This window comes from Microcaecilia unicolor, chromosome 10, assembly GCF_901765095.1.
Source record: "Microcaecilia unicolor chromosome 10, aMicUni1.1, whole genome shotgun sequence".
Taxonomy (NCBI): domain Eukaryota; kingdom Metazoa; phylum Chordata; class Amphibia; order Gymnophiona; family Siphonopidae; genus Microcaecilia; species Microcaecilia unicolor.
Genome location: NC_044040.1, coordinates 166,812,251 through 166,835,504, shown reverse-complemented (window position 1 = coordinate 166,835,504; position 23,254 = coordinate 166,812,251). Strand labels below are relative to the sequence as shown.

The window sequence follows — 23,254 nt, the reverse complement described above, 5'->3', positions numbered from 1 at the left end:
AGGGCAGATGTTGAAACTGGAGAACGGATAGGGATAGGGCTACAGACAGTACAGGACACAGAAGGATGGTGGACATGGTGAGAGAAAAATATCAAATAGAAAGAAGACACTGGGACCAAAGCTAATAGAAAAACTAAAGGCTCAGTCAGCAAAGGTAGAAAACATTTTTTTTATTCAGAATTTATTAATTGGAATATGTCAGCTTTTGGAAATGTGCATCTGTGATATTTTGCATGTGAGTTTCAATTTTTCTAGTATTGCTGCATGCTGAGTCTGACTTCTTGAGGTAACTTTCCAGTTCAGTATTTTGCCATCATATCTGTTGTCATGTGTTTTTCATGTGTGATCAAGATGCAGTATTCTGCTAGCATGTAGTATTTGCAGCCATTATTTTTGTTTTGTTTCACTAGGTTGTGTATAGTGTTTTAGAGCCCGGTGTAATTATAGTGCTGCCTTTCCGCGTATAAGGTTGTAGCTTGTCCTGTCCTTGGAATGAGTGCTGTTATGGTTTGGTAAGGTTATGAATGTGTTTTTGCACAAGTTTGTGTATTGTGTTTTGCAGTGGAGAGACTGAGTTGGCACCAAAACGTCAGAAAGGATGTAGAGCTCATTGAGAACACTATCTACCCTAAAAGGGTGTTTTGTGGCTCTACATGAGAATTGTGATATGATCCCTTGTTTCATATTGTTGATGGTCTGCATTTTCCGTATGAGTGGTATATTGGTGTATTAGGGTCTGCCCAGTGTAGTAATTATGGTACAGTAAGGTTCTGAGTGTGCTTTTGTACAAATTTGTGCATAGTGTTTTGCAATTGAGCGATTGTGCTTAGTTTATGCTTTGAGCAACCACTTTATTCTTTGAAATATGATACATATCTAATATCTAAATTTAATAAAAGGTATTAATTGTGACTTTTATTTTTACTTATTTTTTTCCTGTTGTGTTGTCATTGCCAGTTCTTAACACCTGAAGATGTTTTGAAACTTGGGCTTGTCAGCTATGTTGGTTTTATAACTCAAAAGATTTTGAATTTGATCTTCACTAGTGTTCATCTCTTATATATTTATATACATACAAAATATGCTATATAATTCCACACAAGCCAATAAATTAAAGCATCTATTAGATACGACAAACATAAAAATCAAATACATATTATGAAGGGTAGAATGGACATAACATTTTAAATAAAAATCACGTGTATAACATGACAGAGTAAAACCAAAATTTATTGTAATACACAAAAATATGACACATGCAATTACTGCAGCTAAAGGTGGGACTTTACCGCATGGTAGCTGCAAATTTTATGCAGCAGTCAGTAGGTATGGAACAAGCATTTTCATATGCAGGTCCTGCAAAAAAGTGCCAATTAGTGCATAGACCCTGGCTGAAATTGATGCAGGAGCATTTGTCATGCAGCGTGCTACCTGGTAAACTCTTCCATGCCCATTCTCCACCCATGCCACAACCCCTAACACGAAAAGCTCTTGGTATATGGGTTGCCGCATGAGGGCTGTTAAACTACTACAAAGTCGCTTTAACATGGTTGTGCACTGGTGGTTACCAAATGATAACCCGCATTCTCTGACAGGCAGGCAAGATATTCTCGCACGAGTGGTGTCATCCACAGATCCCGGTGCAGACACCGTCATTTTTAAAACTTTGAGGCAGTGCCTTCCCACCCTACGCTTGAGCGCGGGACCAGCAGTCTGTTTTCCATGGAGCGGAGGTTGCGGCAAACTTTTCTATTTTGGTGCATTCCCTTTTTTTGGGACATTTTTGTGCATATTTTTTTCTTTTCCTCTAATTTTGATCAAATTTCATTTATTTTTGGTATTTCTTTTTTTGACCTTTGATGTCTTTTTGGCTGGGAAGCATTGACCATTTTAAAGTATGAAACTACTCGAGCTCCCCGGGCCAATGAGCCTTTTGACCGTTTGGCTGTTTTTCCCCTCCATGTCAACGAGACTGCTGAGTGGCTTTAAAATGTATTTGATGCAATAGGACTATTTCAGGCACAGACCTCCAGAACTGGTGTGTTCAGTGCTTGGGTCTTGAGCATTGGGACATATAACATGCCTTCTGTCTGTGCATGCAAACGAGGACAACATTTTGGTTCTGCATCAAGCATGGCAGGGGATTTGGGACTGGACGTGGAACCTGCTTCGATGTTGGCAATGACATCAGGTGCATCAAGAATATTCGACATGGGAAAGAGGGAGTGACATCACCAAAGGGAATGGATGCATAGGAGGAGAGTTCTGGGTAATTCCCATCTAATTTGTCTTATCCTGAACCATTGGCGATTTTGGTGGCACAGTTTTGCTTAGTGACTGGCAAACCGAGGAACCTTTTCCTGGCATGAGCGCCTGGGGTAAATTTGGTGGATTTATCTGGGTATGCAGATTTTGGGGCAGCAGGGCTGAGTGTGGTGAGGCCTGATTCTGAGGCCAAGATGGTGCCGGCATTGCCTCCCTCCTGATCTCAGTCACCTGAGCTATTTGCACTCGGAGCAACGCAGGCTCCACCACCTGCTCAGTCTGATGTGCCTCTTCAGGAGATTCGCAGATGGCTCCATGAGATCAAAATGGATGTTAAGGCCATCAGAGAGGAGCTCGCATCACTGGGTGTGGAGCTGGGACGCCGGGTGGAGGGGATTGATCAGCGCCTAGAGGAGTGTACTGATGCATTTTCTGCAGTTGAAGTGCAACTACAGGACCTCCAGACTTCTAATACTACGTTGCTAGACAAGATGGCATAGAAAACAGGAGCCAGCATTATAACTTGCGCTTCCAAGGTGTGCCCAAAATTTCTGCATATGATTGTGAGCAAGTGGTGCAGGATATAGGAAGTGTTGCTTGGGAGGAACTGTGTCACCATTAAATTGAACAGAGTCCACAGAGCATTGAGGGCTCCCAGAAATAATAAACCAAAAAATATCTTCTCCTGTTTTAACAATTTTAAAACCAAGGAGCTGGTTCTACAAACGGCCAGGAAAGCAGATCATTTTCAGTGGGACTCGTATCACATTAAAGTTTATCAAGATCTCGCTAGCTTCATTTTGAAATGTCGCATGGCACTTCAGTGACCTTGCAGCTGAGAGAAGCAGGGATTCAATACAAGTGGTGCCATCCTTTTGCATTGATCTTTTATAAAGACACTAAACTGTATCAAGTGTGTACAGTGGCAGAGGCCCTTCAACTCTTTCTTGGCACAGATGCTCTTCCTGGTCACGTCCACATTTGGGCTCTCAGATAAACCTAAGTGGCAGAGAGTTTCTGAGAGTTCGGGCTGTTGAAAGTGACAGCCATCTGCAAAAAGCTGCCTGAGGTGCCCAGTATGTGACAGCATTGGTGGCATTTGCCTTGAGGCCCTGGATTTTCTATTTTCCTCTGCTAGCATTCAGGTGCAAGCCCGCAGCAATGTTTTACCATTTTTATTCTGTCGGTTGGGGCTTGTCTCCCTGGTGGTTGTTCTTCTGACACTTGGTTTATGTTCACTTACTTGGCTTGGTTAGGCTGATGGATTGTTGGCTGTTTTATATGTGGAGATATTATTAAGCATGCATGTTGAATTGCCTGGTGATGTACACTTCTTTCTCCACTTGGTGGCCTCTCTTCTAGTGGTAGAGGGAGTGCTATATAGATTTGTGTGAGGAGAGGGGAGGGTTACGTATTTTGGAATTTTTTGTGGTAGTGGGATTTCAGGGTTGTAGAGAGGCTGCTCGAAATTGGAGTTCTCCTAGTAGGGACTGTGGAAGTGTGCAGATTTTCTCATTGCAGAGCTGGATGCTATAACTTTAAGCTACAGTGTTACACACCTGTAAGTGGACAGATTTGGTGATGGTCTTTGTCCAGGAAACCCATTTACTTCCCGCTCATAAAAAAATATATTTTAAACATCTGTGTAATCCTGTCCCTTGTCCCTGTGGAGGGGAAAACACTTCAGCTCTAGAGTTTGAAATAAGAGAGACAATCAGACTTAGATACAGGCGCAACCAGTAAATATCTTTATTGGTATCTCACTCTTTATTACAGTATTTACTTGGTTCTTGAATGTAAGGTTACGATCGAGGGTGACACTTGAGTATTTTTAAGCTATCTGAAGTAGGGAGTATGTGTCCTGGGGTGCTTATGGTTGCAGGTTTGTACTTGTTATGTTGTGATGAGAGGCTGAGGCAGTGAGTTTTTTCAGTGTTCAGTTTCAATTGGAATGAGTTTGCCCAGGAGTCCATAATGTTGAGGCCATCATTTTCATTGGTTATTTCTGTCAAGTCCTGTCCGAAGGGAATGTAGACTGTAACGTCATCTGCATAGATGAATGGGTTGAGACCTCGATTGGACAAGGACTTTGCCAGTGGGATCATCATCATGTTGAAGAGTATTGGTGATAATGGTGATCTTTGAGGTACTCTGCAGGCTGCTTTCCATTGTGGTGATGTTTGTTTGATTTTACTTGGTATGTTCTGGTGGTTAGAAAGCCCTTGATCCAGTTTCCATCAATCCCCAAGTGGCCAAGGAGTCTCCGTATTTAACCTTAACATATAGTTAAGGGTTCAACACAAAAAACGTTAGTCCAACATAAAGTCCTTCTCTCCATAGTAGTCCCCTCTAATCCTGTGAGGAAGCCTTTCCTACCTTGCAGGCATCTCTTCCTTATTCGTCCTGGTGTCTAATCTGGAGGCTTCGTCCTCTTCCCTTTGGGCCTCCCTAACTTCAGGCTTTTATACTTCCTGCTTGGGACTCCACCCTACTGTCTAGGGTTCCCTGCTCTGGTGGTATTAAGGTGATCTGATGAGGACTTGGGTTCTCTTATACACTTTCTCATAAGTACATAAGTATTGCCACACTGGGACAGACCAAAGGTCCATTAAGCCCAGCACCCTGTTTCCAACAGTAGCCAATCCAGGTCACAAATACCTGGCAAGATCCCAAAAAAGCTCAATACATTTTATGCTGCTTATCCCAGAAATAAGCAGTAGATTTTCCCCAAGTCAATTTAATAATGGTCTATGGACTTCTGTCCAGACCCTTAAACCCTGCTAAACTAACCTCCTTTACCACATTCTCTGGCAGCGAATTCCAGAGTTGAATTACACGTTGAGTGAATAGAAATTTTCTCTGATTCGTATTAAATTTTACTACTTTGTAGTTTCATCATGTGCCCCCTAGTCCTAGTATTTTTGGAAAGAGTAAACAAACGATTCACCTCTTTAAACTTCCTATGAGTAACCAATGAAGTGCAGTCTACTTTCAGAGGTCTAACTGGTGTGACTTACTATGATACTTGTTTAAATATTTAAGTAATACAATGAGTTTGAAAAGCATGTGTATCCATACTAACATAGTTGCCTTTTTCCTTCCAAAAAGTGTGTTTTAACTTATTACATGCTTGCATGTCATTGGTCTATTTTTACCATAGTACTTGATTTTTTTTTCCATTTCTTAATTGCTTCTATCAACAGATTCAGAGCAAATTACATCCATTATAAAATCCCTCAAATTCAACTATACAATTTAAAATACTCTTAAAATCACCACCATTGCCTCACCCTCAAATCCATCCAAACAATTCCCTCTACATTAACACAGGCAATTTGCATTTGATCACATGCCCCCATTCAGCCACTTCTGTACACTTGCCACAGAGAAAAATCCTGTATCTTGTGCAGTCTCCTGCTGTTAAAGGCCAAAACAAATGCTTGAGAAAAAAACACCCTGCCTTTAAAAGGAAAGTGGGAGATACATGGAGGAAAAGACCCCTGCCTTGAAATGCTGCTTCCACTAAAATTTAAAACTGTTTAAATGCCTTGTTTTTGTAGACTGGTTTCCCTTACTTTTCCACTGTCTGTTTACTTTTAATTGTATATTTTTATGATGGGCTGTATACACAAAGGGCAGTTATAATATGATGTATAATTATCCTCTGTGGCAATGATTTGGCTGTTTCTAGTGCATGCCATAGTATGGTTTATTAGACTTAAAATACTACTGTTTTGTACAAAACTGCAAAGCAGTTTACACTAAAGTATATCAATTTCAGCAAAAAGGAACACCATTCGTAGTAGAGCATGCTAGAATTTTATTTTCTACTGGAAACGTACACTTCTTGTCAAACTGTATACTGTCCTTCATGTTTAGACTTTCAGGGAAGGGGGAAAGATTGGTAAGTTTTCTGCTCAAATCTGTACCAGCCTCATTGGTTATTGTATGTTGTGCAGATGTTATTTTTTGTGTTTTTCTTCAGTGAAATGTATTATTGACTTTGGAAGGCAGCAAGTTGCAAAGAACATTTGGTTTGCTACAGTAAAACCTTTTTTCTTAGCTTTGTTAATGGAAATTTTGTTTATATTCTTGAATTCAATCAAGGTGACTTCCAGTTTCTTTCCACTTGAAATAGAAACAAAAAGCAAAATTTTCTATTTCAAGTGCATACTTTTATTGTTTTTCTTCCTCTTCTGTCCTTTTTCCAGGTATTGTTAGTGAGACGAAACCATGAAGAGACATTTGCCTCTCCTTTTACTTGCTGCTGTGATGACTTTAACAGTAGTATATTCCCAGCATAGTCCTGTGACTCCAGAGGAGCTTGGCTCGGACCTTGGAATCCAGGTTTTTAATCAGATAGTGAAATTAAAGCCCGAGGAGAATGTTGTTGTATCTCCTCGTGGGATTGCATCATTACTGGGAATGCTTCAGTTTGGTGCAGATGGTAAAACTAAGAAGCAGTTGGCTACCGTGATGCGATATCGTATGCATGGTAAGTTGTTTTTTTTTGTTTGTTTTTTTAATTCTTTAGTTCCACTTTATATGTCAGGTTGCCCGTAGCAGTCGTACTGCAAGAATCTGGAGCCAGCTGAGTAGGGACCACTAGACTACCATGGATCATCTCTGGGTAACTTGGGGGGTGGGGGAGGGTTGGGGGTCTGGAAGGTATCTGAACCAAGGTTCCAAGGCAGAGAGAGGGACTGGGGGAAATGGAAATGGGGGGAGGGGTATGCAGATAGGATCAGAACTGGGAGGAGCATGCTGTGTGTGGTGGTGGTGGGGTGTCAGGGGAATCTGTTTGGCAACTCGGCAGCACAGCCATATTGCTGCTCACTGCCTGATTACTGCACGAATAGCAAGTGAGCCCTTACTACCAAGTAAATAGGTGGTGGTAAGGGTTCAGGCAGTAAATAGCTGCGTGCTACTTTAATTTTACCGCTTGGCCATTTACTGCCCCATTTAAAATAAGCCTTTTCACCTGCTGTGCTAAAAGATGGCCCAACACATGCCAATTTCATGCACCCACACTAGCACAGGCCACTTTTTACTGCAGCTTAGTAAAAGGACCCATTAATGGAGATTAGCTGAACTATGGTATATTGCAGTGTCCAGTGACATTGTGATTCTCTGTTTCAGAAGAGGTGTGGAAGTCTCATTTGTTATAACGTGTTTTTTTTTCATAAATTTGAATTGTATTTTAACCTCTTGTATATCTCTTTAGAATAATTTAATTATAGAAGCAATTAGAAATCAAATGTACATATGCCATTTTATTAAGTAATTCTTTTCCTCTGCTGTTTGAGATTCTGCTATACACTGAATATTTCATTTTATTTTTTCATGTTGTATTAAACATAGCTTGGTATATAAATCAAAAATTGATTTAGACCGGAACATCTTAAACCTGTCCTGATGACCCTCATAGCTAGTTGGATTTTAGGAATCTACAGTCAGTTGGTGACCTAGTGTATGTAATTTTTCTCTCTTCCATATTCATTGTAGATATCTTGAAATCCCAACTGGCTGTGGATGTCACCAGGATAAGTTTGTTGTGTTTTTTTAGGAAGCCTGAGCTGACCTGGTCTATCAAAGGCGGTGGTTCCCAGATCGTTCCAGAGGGCCCCTAACCACATATGTTTTCAGGAGATTTGCAATGAATATGAATGAGACTTTCATATTCTGCTTCTATTGCATGTAACTGTAGCCAGGGGCATAGCCAGACTTCGGCGGGAGGGGGGTCCAGAGCCCGAGGTGAGGGGGCACATTTTAGCCCGCCCCTCCCCTGTCCCTTTTGACCCACCACCACCAGGTATCTTTGCTGGCGGGGGTCCCCAACCCCCGCCAGCCAAACTCCCCTTCACGCCAGTCTCAGAGTCTGGCGCATTTGCTGATCTGGATTCAGTTTCTGTGAGTCCTGACGTCCTGCACGTAGGAATGTGCAACACGTCGGGACTCACAGAAACAGAATCCAGATCAGCAACGCACTGGAGACCGGCGCTGAAGAGGACCGGCTGGCGGGGGTTGGGGACCCCCACCAACAAGGGTACCTGACAGCGGGGGAGGGTTGGTGGCGGCGGCAGGAGGGGGGGTCGAATGTGGTGGATGAGGGTGGGCAGCAGGGGGCCAGGGCTAAATTTTGCGGTGGCCCATGCCCCCATGGCCCCACCTAGCTACGCCCCTGACTGTAGCTAATATATATTCATTACAAATAGCCTGAAAATCAGACTAGCTAGGGGGGTCCTTCGGTACGATTTCTGAGCTGAGGCTAAATGTGGGTGGTAATCACACAAGAAGTTAACATGCAGTGGCAAGTCGAGGTCACCAGTACCCTTCTAATAGACACTCAAGCAATGAAGGATAACTCCTGTTTTCTGTAGACTGAATATTTGATTGCTTCTTTGTTGTTTTTGATGAAGATGTGGGTAAAATATTAAAGAAGAACAATAAGGCCATAACATCAAGGAAGAATAAGGACATTGTAACAACTGCTAATGCAGTGTTTGTGAAGAGTGGATTTAAAATGGAAGTGCCTTTTGTTACAAGAAACAAAGATGTGTTTCACAGTGAGGTCAGGAGTCTGGATTTTGAGGACAAGACCGTGGCATCCTCCACCATTAACCAGTGGGTTAAAAATAAAACAAAGGGTGAGTGTGCCTTTGAAATAACAATGGTAAATGTATGCAAAATTGTGTAGTAAAAATAACTCATATATATACTTATCTGATGTGGTTTAAAATCGAATGATCTTTTTATGATTACATGATGTTATAGCCAAACTTTTTAAGATCCTTTGCAGATTAAAAAGGATTAGAGACTGTTCAAACAATGTTACTATCACAAATTGACTAATGTATGTGTGTGTAATAAGGAAACTGTGATCAAAATGCTACAGACAATTCAAAACACAGCAGCCCACTTGATTTTCAGGGTATCAAAATATGCTACAGTAACCCCATTATCCCTCAAATTAGACCGGCTCCCAATTGATATTCAAAACCAGTACCCTCATACAGAAGGAGTGAGAAGTTGATAATGGCAAGGGATTTTTACCATGGCACTCTTGGGCAAGCATATCTTGTATTTGTAAATGAAATATTGAGCTGTAAAACAAAAAAAAAATCCCATCCCTAGAGTGAAAATAATATGCAAAAGAATGGCTTGGCAGCAAGCACAGCACTTGATTTCTCTTGACGCTGCAGTATAGACCACAAAATCTGGTCTTTGCTCATGGTTTGCTATTTCACAAAATCATGGCAAACTAGAGGACAGACTGCAGGAGAGGAGAGAAGGAATTCAGGTTGCTTGAATGAATACACACAAGAGAAACCTCTCTTCCTCTTTTCCCACATGTAGATCCTGCTGCTTTGCTGTCGCTCTTAATCCTTTCTTCCTTCAAACCTTCTTCCAAACAGGAAGAGAAGGGTGATGCTTAGTCACATCTGCTTGTCTCAGAATCATGGAGTCCTGCAGGTATCTTGCCAAGTCCGGGCCATGTAGCAAGAGGAGGCAGGCATGACCCGAAGGACCCGTTGCTCTCTTATGCGTGAAAGACGGGGAGGGTAAGATTAGTTGGCTAAGGATGATTTGGAAAGGGTATTGGCAAGTGGTGGGGGGGGGGGGGGGAACTGTAACAGATGGAGAGATCATAGATATGGAAACTCCTTGGGATTCATCTAGACATTGGTGTTTATAAAACAAATTGCTTGGTCGCCGCAGAACAAGCGATGGGTCAACACGTCACAGGTCAGTGGATAGAATAAGTTGCAAAAAAAAAAAAAAATTAAGATGGGTCTGTATATTGAAAATGTGAAGTAGGGGGCCTACCTACTCAAGCTCAATGTAAAATATTCCTTAACACTTTTGTTACAGTGGTCATTTGGCTTGAAAAGCGTTCTCCTTGTTAAACAGTTATCGCCCGATATTCAGTGCTATTTAACCAGCCAGAAATGGCTGGTTAAATAGCCTAAAGCTGGCTAAGTGCTAATAATCAGCAAACAATTGCTGCCTAGCTAGGCTGAATATTTGCACTTAGTGGCTAGCTTGGTCACCGGCTAGGTCACATAACCTACCCGGTTAGCGCCAGTATTTATTGGCTGACCGGCTAAGTTTAGTGGCTGGATCCACATAAATAGCAGATCTATCTTTAGCTGTTTAACTTTGCCAACTTATAGGTACATACATTTAGGATACCCGCAGTTCCAATGTTTTTTGTCTCTCTGCCTCTTCTCCTTACCACATGGTCTCGCATTTCTTTGCCACATACTACACTCCTGAATTACATCCCAGCAATCTTAAGGAACAAGCGTCTCATTTCCATCTAACCCCCTTAAGTGTTACATACAACTAAGCAAACCACAACACTTGCAAACAATAATATGACCCCTTGAACCTCTCTTCAGATAGGTGCAACATATGTGCATATGTACCTTTGTTAAAAATCTTGATTCTGTTTTATAAATGCAACATACATGCTTATGTGCCTTTTTATAAAACAGCATACTCACACAGATTACACTGATAAAAATTGACAGATATGTGTTTTTTATAAGAAAAAGAAAAATCCACGAATGTGGAAGAATGTGAGCCACTATAGGCACAAAATCAGCAAAGGAAGTAGTGTAACCAACACACTTCAAAGGAAAACAGGAGATCAACGTGACTATAAACACACCTGTCGAGTCGCCCGCTTTTGTGAGGGATCTCCGCTGAACAGCTCTGTTTCCAATTTCCAGGGACAGTAGGAAATGCCTTCATTAAATGTCATCTGCCGCTGGTCTCTCAGTTGCAGGAAATGATGTTTTACAAGGTGTCTCCTGCTGTCACTGGAAAGGGAGGCTGTGCTGGGGCGGATCTATGGGCGGGTTAGAACAGAGCTATCGGCGGGCCCTAAATCTCCCGTTCGGGATGCTGACCCCCTTGGCAGCTCTGTATAAAAGGAGACTTTATTATATTAAGGACCTGAAACGGCACCATATTTTGACACAAGTGCCTGCTTCAGGAGTCTTTAATAAATAGTTTCAGCTTGATCATACAATAATAATGTATAAGAGCAAAGATAAAAATCCAGTCTTTAAAAAGACGAGATATGAGAAGGGTAATAATCTTCCATGGATGTCATGTTGTTGGTTACACTACTTCTCAGGGGTGGACTGAGCATTCGGGCAACCGGGCAGTGCCTGAGGGTTCAGTGGGCCCTCCCTGGTCCAACCTTGAAGGGCCCTGGTGGTCTAGTGGTCTCTCAGGGTGCAGGAAGGAACACGCTCTTTCCTGCCCACTGCCGCTAATCTGCCTGTCGCCGCACCGCCATGTTCTAAAAATGGCTGCTGAGCCACTGTGTGGCAGTCTCTCGCAAGACCGTTGAGACCTGCGAGACTACGTGCGGGACGTCTCGGTGCCCGTTTTGAAAACATGGCAGTGCAAGACAATAGTGGTAGTGGGTAGGAAAGAGTGGGGTTTATCCTGCTTCCCCCCTTCCCCCCCCCCCCGAATAAACCACTAGACCACCATGGCCTGCATGAAAAACAAAATCAATAAAGCACAAAACCAATACAGTAATGAACATAAATCTTAATAAATAAAAGGCATAAAAGCATAAACTACAAATATGGGAGTATCCATTGGTGCATGTAGAAAATCTTAGTCTGAAATTGGCACAAATAGGAAAGTGTGAGTTAATGTATTTGTTTCTTTGTACCTTTCATTTTCAGCTGGGAAACCTGTTTCTTGAGGAGGAAGCCTACTATTTTTTGTCTTGCTTATGTTCATCTTGTTCTCTCCCCACTTAAATCAGGTATGATCGAGAATCTAGTTTCACCAGATATTATGGATGGCGGGCTTACCAGGCTTATGCTAGTGAATGCCATGTACTTCAAGGGACAGTGGAAGTCACGTTTCCAGCCTGAGAATACAAAGAAACGCAACTTTAATGGACCTAACGGCAAAGTCTACCAAGTGCCCATGCTGGCTCAGCTATCTGTGTTCAGAAGTGGTAAGTTGACAGATTCTAGACGTTTGTATGTGTATATGAAATACTATTTATTTCTTTGTAATACTGGTCATATGCAGTGCTGTACAGTGATTAATTATTCAGTTACAATACATACCTTCCCCAAAGAGCTTACAGTCTAAATGGGTACCTAAGGCAATTGGAGAGAAGGGAAATTTTCTTAAAAACAAGTTTTTGTATAAAGGTTGCTCTGGCATTTTTTCTTCCCAATTTTCCAGGCTTTTCTGTACAAACTTGCTTGTTAAATTTCAAATGTTTGTTTAAAAAAAAAAAGTCACCTGATATAAATGCCAAAGCAACCTAAACCAGTGTCTCTATCCCAGAAGCCTTCCAATCAAGGGGCTAGATTACTAAGATGTGTTAATTAGACTGCTCTGAAAATTTACATACCTATGAGAACATTAAGATCTGCTGATATTTTCTTGAGTGCCTAGGTTTGTTTGGATAGTTTACTTAGCTTAAGATCTGCCTTTCAAATAATAGGCCGTACATTGTGGAATTTACTACCTGTGGACCTTCATAAAATTGGCTCATATCTTCTCTTTAGAAATCAGCTTAAAGCATACTTATTTCAGAAGGGGTTTTCATAATTCAGTCTGTTTGATAACTGTAGTTGTGGCATGAGCCAGGTTCTCATTTCATTGTATGTTTATTGTGTTGCAATATGAATTTGTATATTCTATGTGATTTATGTATAAAGTTCTCCGCCATGAACCGTGGAATGTGCGGAATAGAAATAGTTTAAATAAATTTGAGTTATGTGCTTAGGTAGTAAATAGATCTCATTGAAAACAGTAGGGCTTGCATTAACATACATTTAATGTACACATGTTACTGTATTAATGCACAATAGTAAGTCTAGCTCTGTCTGTAATTGAGAAAATAGAGGATAAAGTCACAAGGTATTTCAGTGAGAGAGTTGCATTTGAGCTCTGGTTGCCCTTGTTCACACTTCACTGTTTTAATTAGATCTTTTTGTGTGAGTTTTATATAATCACTAGTAAAAGAGGCCCGTTTCAGATCAAATGAAACGGGCGCTAGCAAGGTGTTCGTCGCCAACACCCCCCCTCCCTTGCCAACCCCTTCGTTATTCTTCCATTGCTCCGCCCCCAACATCATGACGTTTGACGCGAGGGCGGGGCCCGGAGTGATTTCCCACCCCCCTGCCTCCCTCCCTGCCAACCCCTTCGTTGTTCTGCCATTGCTCCGCCCTCGAGGGCGGGGCCCAGAGCGATTTCCCACACCTCCCTCCCTACCAACCCCTTAGTAGTTCTGCCATTGCTCCGCCCTCGAGGGCGGGGCCCGGAGCGATTTTGGTGGCTTCACCACCACGAACCTTCGAACCTTTTTGAAGGAAGTCAGGGCTTGGCTTCACTGACGTTGGTTTCCTCAGAACGTTGAGGGTGAGTTTTATTATAGTAGATTATAGGAGGGGGGAAAGGGCTATTTGTTGCTAGATTCTTGAACAAATAGATTCTCTACAGCAATAAAGATAAAGCGTAGTTGTACTGTGTCAGATGGGCCTGGTATATAGAGCCAGCATGATTATGGAGTACTGCTGTGCAGCTGTTTGCATGTGTTTTCTACTTAAATGTAAACATAACAATAACTGTTTCCAAAAAATGTGGAGCATGATTGTGGCTCAAGATGAAAATGCTCATCCTGAGGTATGAAAAATTATTTTAAATAAGGTGTCTGATGCTTAGTATTCTAAAAGCACATATTCCCTTAATCAGGTAGGATGTCGGGTTTCCTGTGAAAACAGCAAGTGTCATCTAAATTCATTAGTGAAATACACATTGACAAAATGATTGTATAAGGACAGCAGAATTCCAGATATTCTGGCTTTTCTGAAGTGCTGCAAGATGTAAACTGAGATTTCCTATGCTATAGCACTATTCCAGAGCCTGGGTTAGCAACATCTGCAATAATTAAAATTCAACAAGAGTCCTGCCAATAAATGACTGTATTGTGCAGGATACTCTATGCAGTACCAGCTGACTTTGGCTTCTGAGCTGATTTGGCATGCATTAGACTGATGAGGAGAAAGAGTCAAGTTATATCATTAACAGCAGGACTAATTTCTTACTGTTGTGTTATAAGTATCATTGTAGTAGTTAATGCTTTTTCTGTTTCTTGAGACCGTATTTAATTCTCTAACTAGCACTTCTTTACTGATCTCATTCCTTATCCTGCTAGATTAGTCCAAACAAGTTGTTTTACTCCCCAACCAGCAGATGGAGGCAGAAGAGGAGAGATGCGATAAAGATTTTTAAATGCCTCCATGCAGTGGTGTGCTGGTAAATGTTTAAAAGGTTCTCTCTCCAAAAAGCAAACCCATAGATATGTAATTAACTTGTTATACATTCTATTGGTACAAATGATATGCACAGGCAGCAACCAATTTACAAATACAGTGCACGTCGGATAAGCTCTGTTTCAGTGCATGCCATACTTCGGTCCCGTTTTTGGCACCATCAATTTCTATGGGGATAAACTTCGGTTTAGCGCACCGCTGATAAGTGCAAGATTCGCTTATATGCATGGTTTAAGAACGCTCCTCTGCAGGAAAGACTCAGCATAAGTGCATACACGGAATATGGATGCTGATTGGCACGTGATAAAGGGGTGGTAAATTTGAAAAGTCGTTGGTTAACTGCCACAGGCAGAATAAGTGAAAGAATGTTGTTAAAGAGTGTACTACTACTGCTTATCACTTCTATAGCGCTACAAGGCATACGCAGTGCTGTACACCATACAAGGGCAACCAGAGCTCAAATGCAACTCTCTCACTGAAATACCTTGTGGCTTTATCCTCTATTTTCTCAATTACAGACAGAGCTAGACTTACTATTGTATACACTGGAGTCATCGTCGTTGTGCAACTGTAAGACTCTAACACTGGCTGAACGAATAGAAGTTCTTAAATTAGAAAACAAACAAAGTCAAGGATCTATTGCTAAAGAATATGATGTCAATCACAGTCAAATTTCACGTATCTTGAAGCAGAAAGACCAGCTTCTGGAAGACTGGCAAAACAATACAAATCCACACCGGAAATGTAAACGGGCAGAAAAAGCTGAGGATGTAGAAGATGCTCTTCAGTGGTTTTCTCAACTCAGGAGCAGAGAGTTTTCCTGTCAGTGGTCCACTGCTTATGGAGAAGCTGAAAGTCTTTGACTAACTGAATTCAAAGCCACTGTTGGATGGTTGGAAAGATGGAAGGAGAGGAACAACATAAAATTCAAGAAACAGCATGGTGAAAAACAAGACGCTGATGACTTGGTACTGAAAATTGGGTTGTTTTAGTTCTTCATACCATCTTGAACGAGTTTACACCTCGTGACATTTTCAATGCTGACGAAAATGGTCTCCATTGGCGAGCGATTCCTGATGGAACACTTGCATTCAAACAAGCCAAAACTACAGGAAGTAAAACGTCGAAGGACTGACTGACGATCCTCCTTTGTTGCAATATGGATGGGAGTGACGTTGGAACCCCTAGTCATTGGAAAGAGCAAACAGCCCCATTGCTTCAAGAAAGTTAATTGACTTCCTGTGTCATACGAGGCTAACGCAAATTCATGGATGACTGGGGAAATTTGGAATTAGTGGCTAAAGAAGTTAGACACTAGAATGCGGGCAAGAAAGCATCAGATTTTGTTGCTTTGCGATAATTGTGCTGCACACAGTGATGTCAGGCTGTCTAACGTCAAGGTGGTCTTCCTGCCACCAAACACTACCTCTCTGATCCAACCTATTGATCAGGGCATAATAGCCAATTTCAAACATTATCGAGCTCTTGTGCTACGCCGTCTGATGAGCGTTATGGATGACCAGACTGGCAAGGATAAACGTGTTGTTGAACTGGCTCGTAATCTTACTGTTGAATTCCCTACATATGCAGAAGGAAACCTGGAATCATGTTACACAGGCAACCATTGTAAATTGCTTCAAGCAGGCAAGCTTTGTTAGGGATGTGGAGAGGGATGAAACAGTTGCAGCTGTTGCAAATGCGTCAGATGAACAGGCTATTGACATCCCAGCCGGTGTTACTGAAAAGGAGTTTCAGCTGTTTTCATCACTACGTAGCTGATTACAAACAGCTGACGACAGCACTGATGTCGAGATATGCGTCTACACGCAGGCAACAGCTGATGATGAAATGAGCAGCTCGGCACATGCTGACTAAATTCAACAACCTCCTCCTGTCACTTTTGCAATGAGCGCTGGAGAGTCTCAACACCGTGCGGGCCTATCTGGAGGCCACTGGATGTCAGTGCTATGACAGTTTTTACAGTCTTGCAGACGTAGTCTATGGAACTCACAGACACAAGTGTACAGAGGACTATGACTGATAACTGACGTTATACAGTCTCCGTTTACTTCAGGTAAGCCTAACGTCAGTTAACGGAGACTGTATAACGTCAGTTAATGGAGACTGTGTACTGTATATGTTTATCAGATGTCAAGCTTCTTTGGGTCACAACGGTTAAGTGCACGCTCCGGTTAACTGCATGTATTTCTTTGGTCCCAGACCCTTGCACTTTAGCGGATTGCACTGTAATATTAAAACATACAAAATTCTTTACTATAAATTACAAATGGCCAATTGATTTTTGCAGAATGCTTTGGTTGATTTTTGCCTCACTCTTGTATCTGTAGACAACCTATGTTTGCTAATCCCAATCTGCTAATTCTTTTGGTGGTCCAGTGGTCAGCTGTGGCAGGAGCGATCCTCCTACTCTTCTGCCCATTCAGTCTCCACTCTTTTTGTACTGAAAATGACTGCCATGAGTTCCCGTGGCAATCTCGTGAGACTGCCGCTGAAACTTATGGCAGTCACTTTTTCAATATGGAGAGTGGAGACTGCATGGCGCAGGAGTGTAGGAGAATTGCTCCTGCACCATCTGATCTGGCGTAACAAATGGCTCGCAAAATTTTTAAAAAGAAAAAAAAAATCCAGCTGGCTCCAGCATACCACTGCCTCTGTGGCATAAATGCACAGGAGGTGACTCTCTTTCATTTGAAAGGAAGCTCTAAAATGAGGGGGTAAAGTATCAAGGTGAAAGGGGACAGACCGCACTCTTCACTCCAGGAGCCTGATGCCTTACTGTCCATGCTGCTTCTACTCTCTCTGCATCCTGGAATCACTGGCTAAGCAGCAGTGCTGCACTGAGAGACCTGGAAATTACTGCAGGATAAATGGGACCAAAGCCAATATAGATTTAGTCAAGGGAAATCTTCTACTACATTTCTTTGAAGGGGTGAATAAACATGTGGATAAAGGTGAGCTGGTTGATATTATGTAAATATCTAGATTTTCAAAAAGCATTTGACAAATTTACCTCCATGACTTCTGAGGAAATTAGAAAGTCATGGGATAGGAGATATTGTTCCTCACGTCCACCAGCTACCTACATGCCTAATGATCGAATCACCAACTACATCTGTCCTAACTCTTCCTGCCTGGGCAGATGTTCTCAGAGACACATCCTCGGTGCGAGAGGATAGTGCATCCCCTGGTAGGCAGGTCATGGCTACAGGAGTACTTCCTACTTCAAGGTGATGCTCTCCTTCTAGGAGACCTCCCTCCTCCAAGGCAGCACAGGGGTTGCCAGACTGGAGGTGGTGCTTCTCTACAACATCCTATAGGTCTTCTCTATGTACTTCTCTGTCTCCCTCAGCTCCACCAAGTCTGCTACTCTAGTCTCAAGAGAACAGACCTGTGCTCGGAGAGCTAGGAGCTGTTTGCATCAGGCGCACACATATAACCGCTCACCAACTGGGAGATAATCATACCTGTGACGCTCAAATCAAAAGACTGCTGTCTTCATTTTAGTATATTTGAGCTTTTCAATTTAAAATTTGATAAGGAATTAAGAATATTAGACTAATATAAAAATGTCTTTAGCTTATATGGTATATTGTGTGATTTTTTTTTTTTTTTTTTAGTGTTTTCTTCTTAGAAAGTAATGAAATGTAATTAACATAGTAGATGACGGCAGAAAAAGACCTCCACGGTCCACCCAGTCTACCCAACAAGATAAACTCACATGTGCCATTTTTTGTGTATACCTTTACCTTGATTTGTACCTGTCTTTTTCAGGGCACAGACCATATAAGTTTACCCAGCACTATCCCCACCTCCCAACCACCAGCCCTGCCTCCCACCACCGGCTAAGCTTCTGGGGATCCCTTCCTTCTGAGCAGGATTCCTTTATGTTTATCCCATGCATGTTTGAATTCCGTTACCGTTTTCCTCTCCACCACCTCCCGCGGGAGGGCATTCCATCACTCTCTCCGTGAAAAAATGCTTCCTGACATTTTTCTTGAGTCTGCTCCCCTTCAATCTCATTTCATGTCCTCTAGTTCTACCGCCTTCCCATCTCCGGAAAAAGTTCATTTGCGGATTAATACCTTTCAAATATTTGAACGTCTGTATATCACCCCTGTTTCTCCTTTCCTCCAGGTTATACATGTTCAGGTCAACAAGTCTCTCCTCATACGTCTTGCAACGCAAATCCCATACCATTCTCATAGCTTTTCTTTGCACCGCTTCCATTTTTTTAACATCCTTCGCAAGATACGGCCTCCAAAACTGAAACAATACTCCAGGTGGGGCCTCACCAACGTCTTATACAGGGGTATTAAAACCTCTTTTCTTCTGCTGGTCACACCTCTCTCTATACAGCCTAGCAATCTTCTCACTACGGCCACCGCCTTGTCACACTGTTTCGTCGCCTTCAGGTCCTCAGATACTATCACCCCAAGATCCCTCTCCCCGTCCGTACCTATCAGACTCTCCCTGCCTAACACACACATCTCCCGAGGATTTCTATTCCCTAAGTGTATCACTTTGCACGTCTTCGCATTGAATTTTAATTGCCAAACGTTAGACCATTCTTCTAGTTTCCGCAGATCTTTTTTCATGCTTTCTACTCCCTCCGGGGTGTCCACTCTGTTTCAAATCTTGGTGTCATCCGCAAAAAGGCAAACTTTACCTTGTAAGCCTTCGGCAATATCACTCACAAATATATTGAATAGAATCTGCCCCAGCACCGATCCCTGAGGCACTCCACTACTCACCTTTCTCTCCCTTTATTATATATTATATTATATTATATTAAATCACTCCATTACAACTATTTTCAATTATTGTTGAGTACTCCTTGTTTTATTTTCTTTAGAGAGGCTCTGGTTGTTACAAGTAGTAAGCCATATTTCAGAACAAGTGGATACTTGTTTATTGTAATCTGTTGAAAGTTATTAAAATAAAATTTAAAAAGAGAGAGAGAGAGCCACCTTAAGCTTTGCAACATCTGTAGGGGTTTACTTACATACACCAAATTTGCCTCCTCACCAGATGCGGATTGAAACAATTTCCAAAACCATTCACAAGTCCTCTGCTCTGGGGTCATGAAAAACTTATTTCAACTAAAACAAGCAAGATGCCTTGTTTTTTAAAACTCTGTTGTCATGGTTTAATTTTCATCTGCTAACATTAGCTACTTGACAGATTATAATAGCTGACTGACGGACGGATGGATGGATGGATAAATAAAATACATGAAAATAAAATATGGTCCTGGCACTGATACTTTTAGTTAGTCAATCCCCAAAGAACAGTTTCTGCCAGCTACAGCAGACACACCTAAACAGGGAAAGGGGGAAGAAATAAAGAAGGAAGTCAGCTGGAAAATAAAACTCAGAGGAGCCGATGCAGTAAGCCAGACTTTAGAGCTGCTAAACTGCATGGCTTCTAATGCGAGGTTCACACAAAAAAAAATTAATCACAGGATGCAGTAATCAATGAGCATGCACATTACTGCCACATTTTAAATCTGCAACTCATTGCAAAATGTCACCTTCCTATCAGTATGTAAGCGGTGACTGCCTCATGCACTGATAGGAAGGGTACAAAAGAAGTGGGAAAAGTGAACCAGGCTTTCCCAAACAACTGGGAGCAAACAATTAATAATAAAATCAAAACAGCTTATCAATATTTCCTTAGAAATGACTTATTTCTAAGGAAATATTAATAAACTGTTTTGACTTTATTATTAACTAGTAAAGAAAGGCCTGTTTCTGGAGCCAATGAAACAGGCGCTAGCAAGGCTTTCCTCTTGTCCCCCCACCCAATGCATAGTGACGCCATTGCGCCGCCGTGGCCGCCGTCAATGTGTGACTCTGGACCCCCCACCCAATGCACCTTCGTCATCAGTGACGCCATTGCGCTGCCCTGGCCGCTGTCGATGTGAGTGAATTGCTCCGCCCTCAACGTCATAACGTTTGACGCGAGGGCGGGGCCCCGAGTGTGATTTTCGTGGCTTCAGAGCTTCGAACTTACAAACCTTGGCTTCAGTTACGTCAGACAATAGAACGTTGAGGGCGAGTTTTATATATATAGATTATTTGTTTGCTCCCAGTTTTCTGGACCAGCCTGGTTCACTTTTCCCACTTCTTTTATTTCTGTTTGCTGCCCCGAGGGATCTATTGAGTTCTCCACACACGTGGATCCTCTTTAGCCTGATAGGAAGGGTGACATTAAAAAAAAAAAAAGCCACTGGATCTGCATTGGCCCCCTTCCCTCTCTCCCTGAATCAATCCCTCAATTTGTGGCATCTAACAGCACTCCTCATCTCTCTCGTCCAACAGCACCTGCCCCCCTCCCCCAGGCTTAATAAAAAAAATTATTTCGGTGTCTCCCCATTACTTAAAAAATAAAATCTCCCTCAACTGACATAAGCTCCCCCTCCTTCCTTCCACTCGACCAAAAAACATAAATAAAACATTCCCTGATGTCTAGTTGTGCCTTATTTGGCAGACCAACCCTGCCTGGTGCATCCCTGGATGTACAGTACAACGTCGTTTATCTGGACTGTCCACTGCAGGGGGTGGTCCGGATAATCATAAAACTAGATAATTGGAAAAAAACTTTGGAATATTGCTCACCAGAAGGATACGGTACTGTTTGGAGCTGGATAGAGAGAGAGCTCCGCTGAGAAGCGCAAGCCTCGTATTGACGTGCATGCATGTATATATGACCACGCATGGCAAGAGGGCACTCGCAATACAGTGGAGCTTCACGAGGGCTTCTTTGTATCCACCTCCGGACGGTTTCGCATCCTTCTGGTGAGAAATGTTAATTTTTCAACTATCTGTGGGAAATGGAGACCAGGGGTGATGCCGGTCCAGATGATCAGTGTTGGGATAAGTGATATCTCACTGTACCACACGGGGTCAGGCGCCACCATTTTTCAAGATGGTAGTGCTGCAGACAGGAGTGACTGGGTATTGCTCCTGCCTCTTTTAAAGTACGACTTGGGGGGGGGTAGAACTAGAGGACATGAATTGAGGTTGAAGGGGGGCAGACTCAGATGAAGTTCAATGTTGACAAGTGCAAAGTGATGCATGTGGGTAAGAGGAACCCGAATTATAGCTACGTCTTGCAAGGTTCCACGTTAGGAGTTACGGATCAAGAAAGGGATCTGGGTGTCGTCGTCGATGATACGCTGAAACCTTCTGCTCAGTGTGCTGCTGCGGCTAGGAAAGCGAATAGAATGTTGGGTGTTATTAGGAAGGGTATGGAGTCCAGGTGTGCGGATGTTATAATGCCGTTGTATCGCTCCATGGTGCGACCGCACCTGGAGTATTGTGTTCAGTACTGGTCTCCGTATCTCAAAAAAGATATAGTAGAATTGGAAAAGGTACAGCGAAGGGCGACGAAAATGATAGTGGGGATGGGACGACTTTCCTATGAAGAGAGGCTGAGAAGGCTAGGGCTTTTCAGCTTGGAGAAGAGACGGCTGAGGGGAGATATGATAGAAGTGTATAAAATAATGAGTGGAATGGATCGGGTGGATGTGAAGCGACTGTTCACGCTATCCAAAAATACTAGGACTAGAGGGCATGAGTTGAAGCTACAGTGTGGTAAATTTAAAACGAATCGGAGAAAATTTTTCTTCACCCAACGTGTAATTAGACTCTGGAATTCGTTGCCGGAGAACATGGTACGGGCGGTTAGCTTGACGGAGTTTAAAAAGGGGTTAGATAGATTCCTAAAGGACAAGTCCATAGACCGCTATTAAATGGACTTGGAAAAATTCCGCATTTTTAGGTATAACTTGTCTGGAATGTTTTTACGTTTGGGGAGCGTGCCAGGTGCCCTTGACCTGGATTGGCCACTGTCGGTGACAGGATGCTGGGCTAGATGGACCTTTGGTCTTTCCCAGTATGGCACTACTTATGTACTTATGTACTTATGTAATGTCAGGAAGTATTTTTTCACAGACAGGGTGGTGGACACATGGAATACCCTCCCGCGGGAGGTGGTGAAGATGAAAACGGTAATGGAATTCAAACATGCGTAGGATAAACACAAAGGAATCCTGTTTAGAAGGTATGGATCTACAGAATCTTAGCGGAAATTGGGTGGCGACGTCGGTAATTGGGAAACAAAACCAGTGCTAGGCAGACTTCTACAGTCTACGCCCTGATCGCGACTGAATAGATAGGGATGGAGTGTAAATTTTAAAGGGCTTCGAAATTAGCTCCAGAACTTTTAATACAGGAACAGTGCTGGGCTGACTTTTACGGTCTGAGCCCTGAGAAAAGCAGGGACAAATCAAACTCAGGTATACATATAAAGTATCGCATACCATGTAAAATGAGTTTATCTTGTTGGGCAGACTGGATGGACCGTACAGGTCTTTATCTGCCGTCATTTAGTATGTTACCTGTGGGAGATGCCACTAGACAACAGGGATTTAGTTTTTTTTAAGTCTGAGGTGGGGGCTGCTGGACTACACGGGATTATTTCTGGAAACTGGATTAGGGGGAAGGAGGAAAGGGACCACTAGACTACCAGAGCTATTTAGTTATGTTGGGGGAAGGGGGTGGAGCTGCTAGACTATCAGGAAGCCATATAGAAAGCTATGGGGGGATCGTTGAGGTCAGGGGCTCCCCCCAACCCTTCTA

General features: G+C 42.5%; 1 protein-coding gene across 1 annotated transcript in view; it reads left to right on the top strand.

Annotated features, from left to right (window-relative positions):
- The window catches only part of SERPINE2 (serpin family E member 2), a 55,116-nt gene that overhangs the window by 14,540 nt on the left and 17,322 nt on the right, over positions 1-23,254 (top strand). Inside the window, exons 2-4 of the mRNA XM_030216557.1 lie at positions 6,477-6,760; positions 8,685-8,912; positions 12,059-12,256. Of these exons, the coding sequence (XP_030072417.1) occupies positions 6,499-6,760; positions 8,685-8,912; positions 12,059-12,256 (688 nt within the window). The 5' untranslated portion in view covers positions 6,477-6,498. The remainder of the gene's footprint in view (positions 1-6,476; positions 6,761-8,684; positions 8,913-12,058; positions 12,257-23,254) is intronic.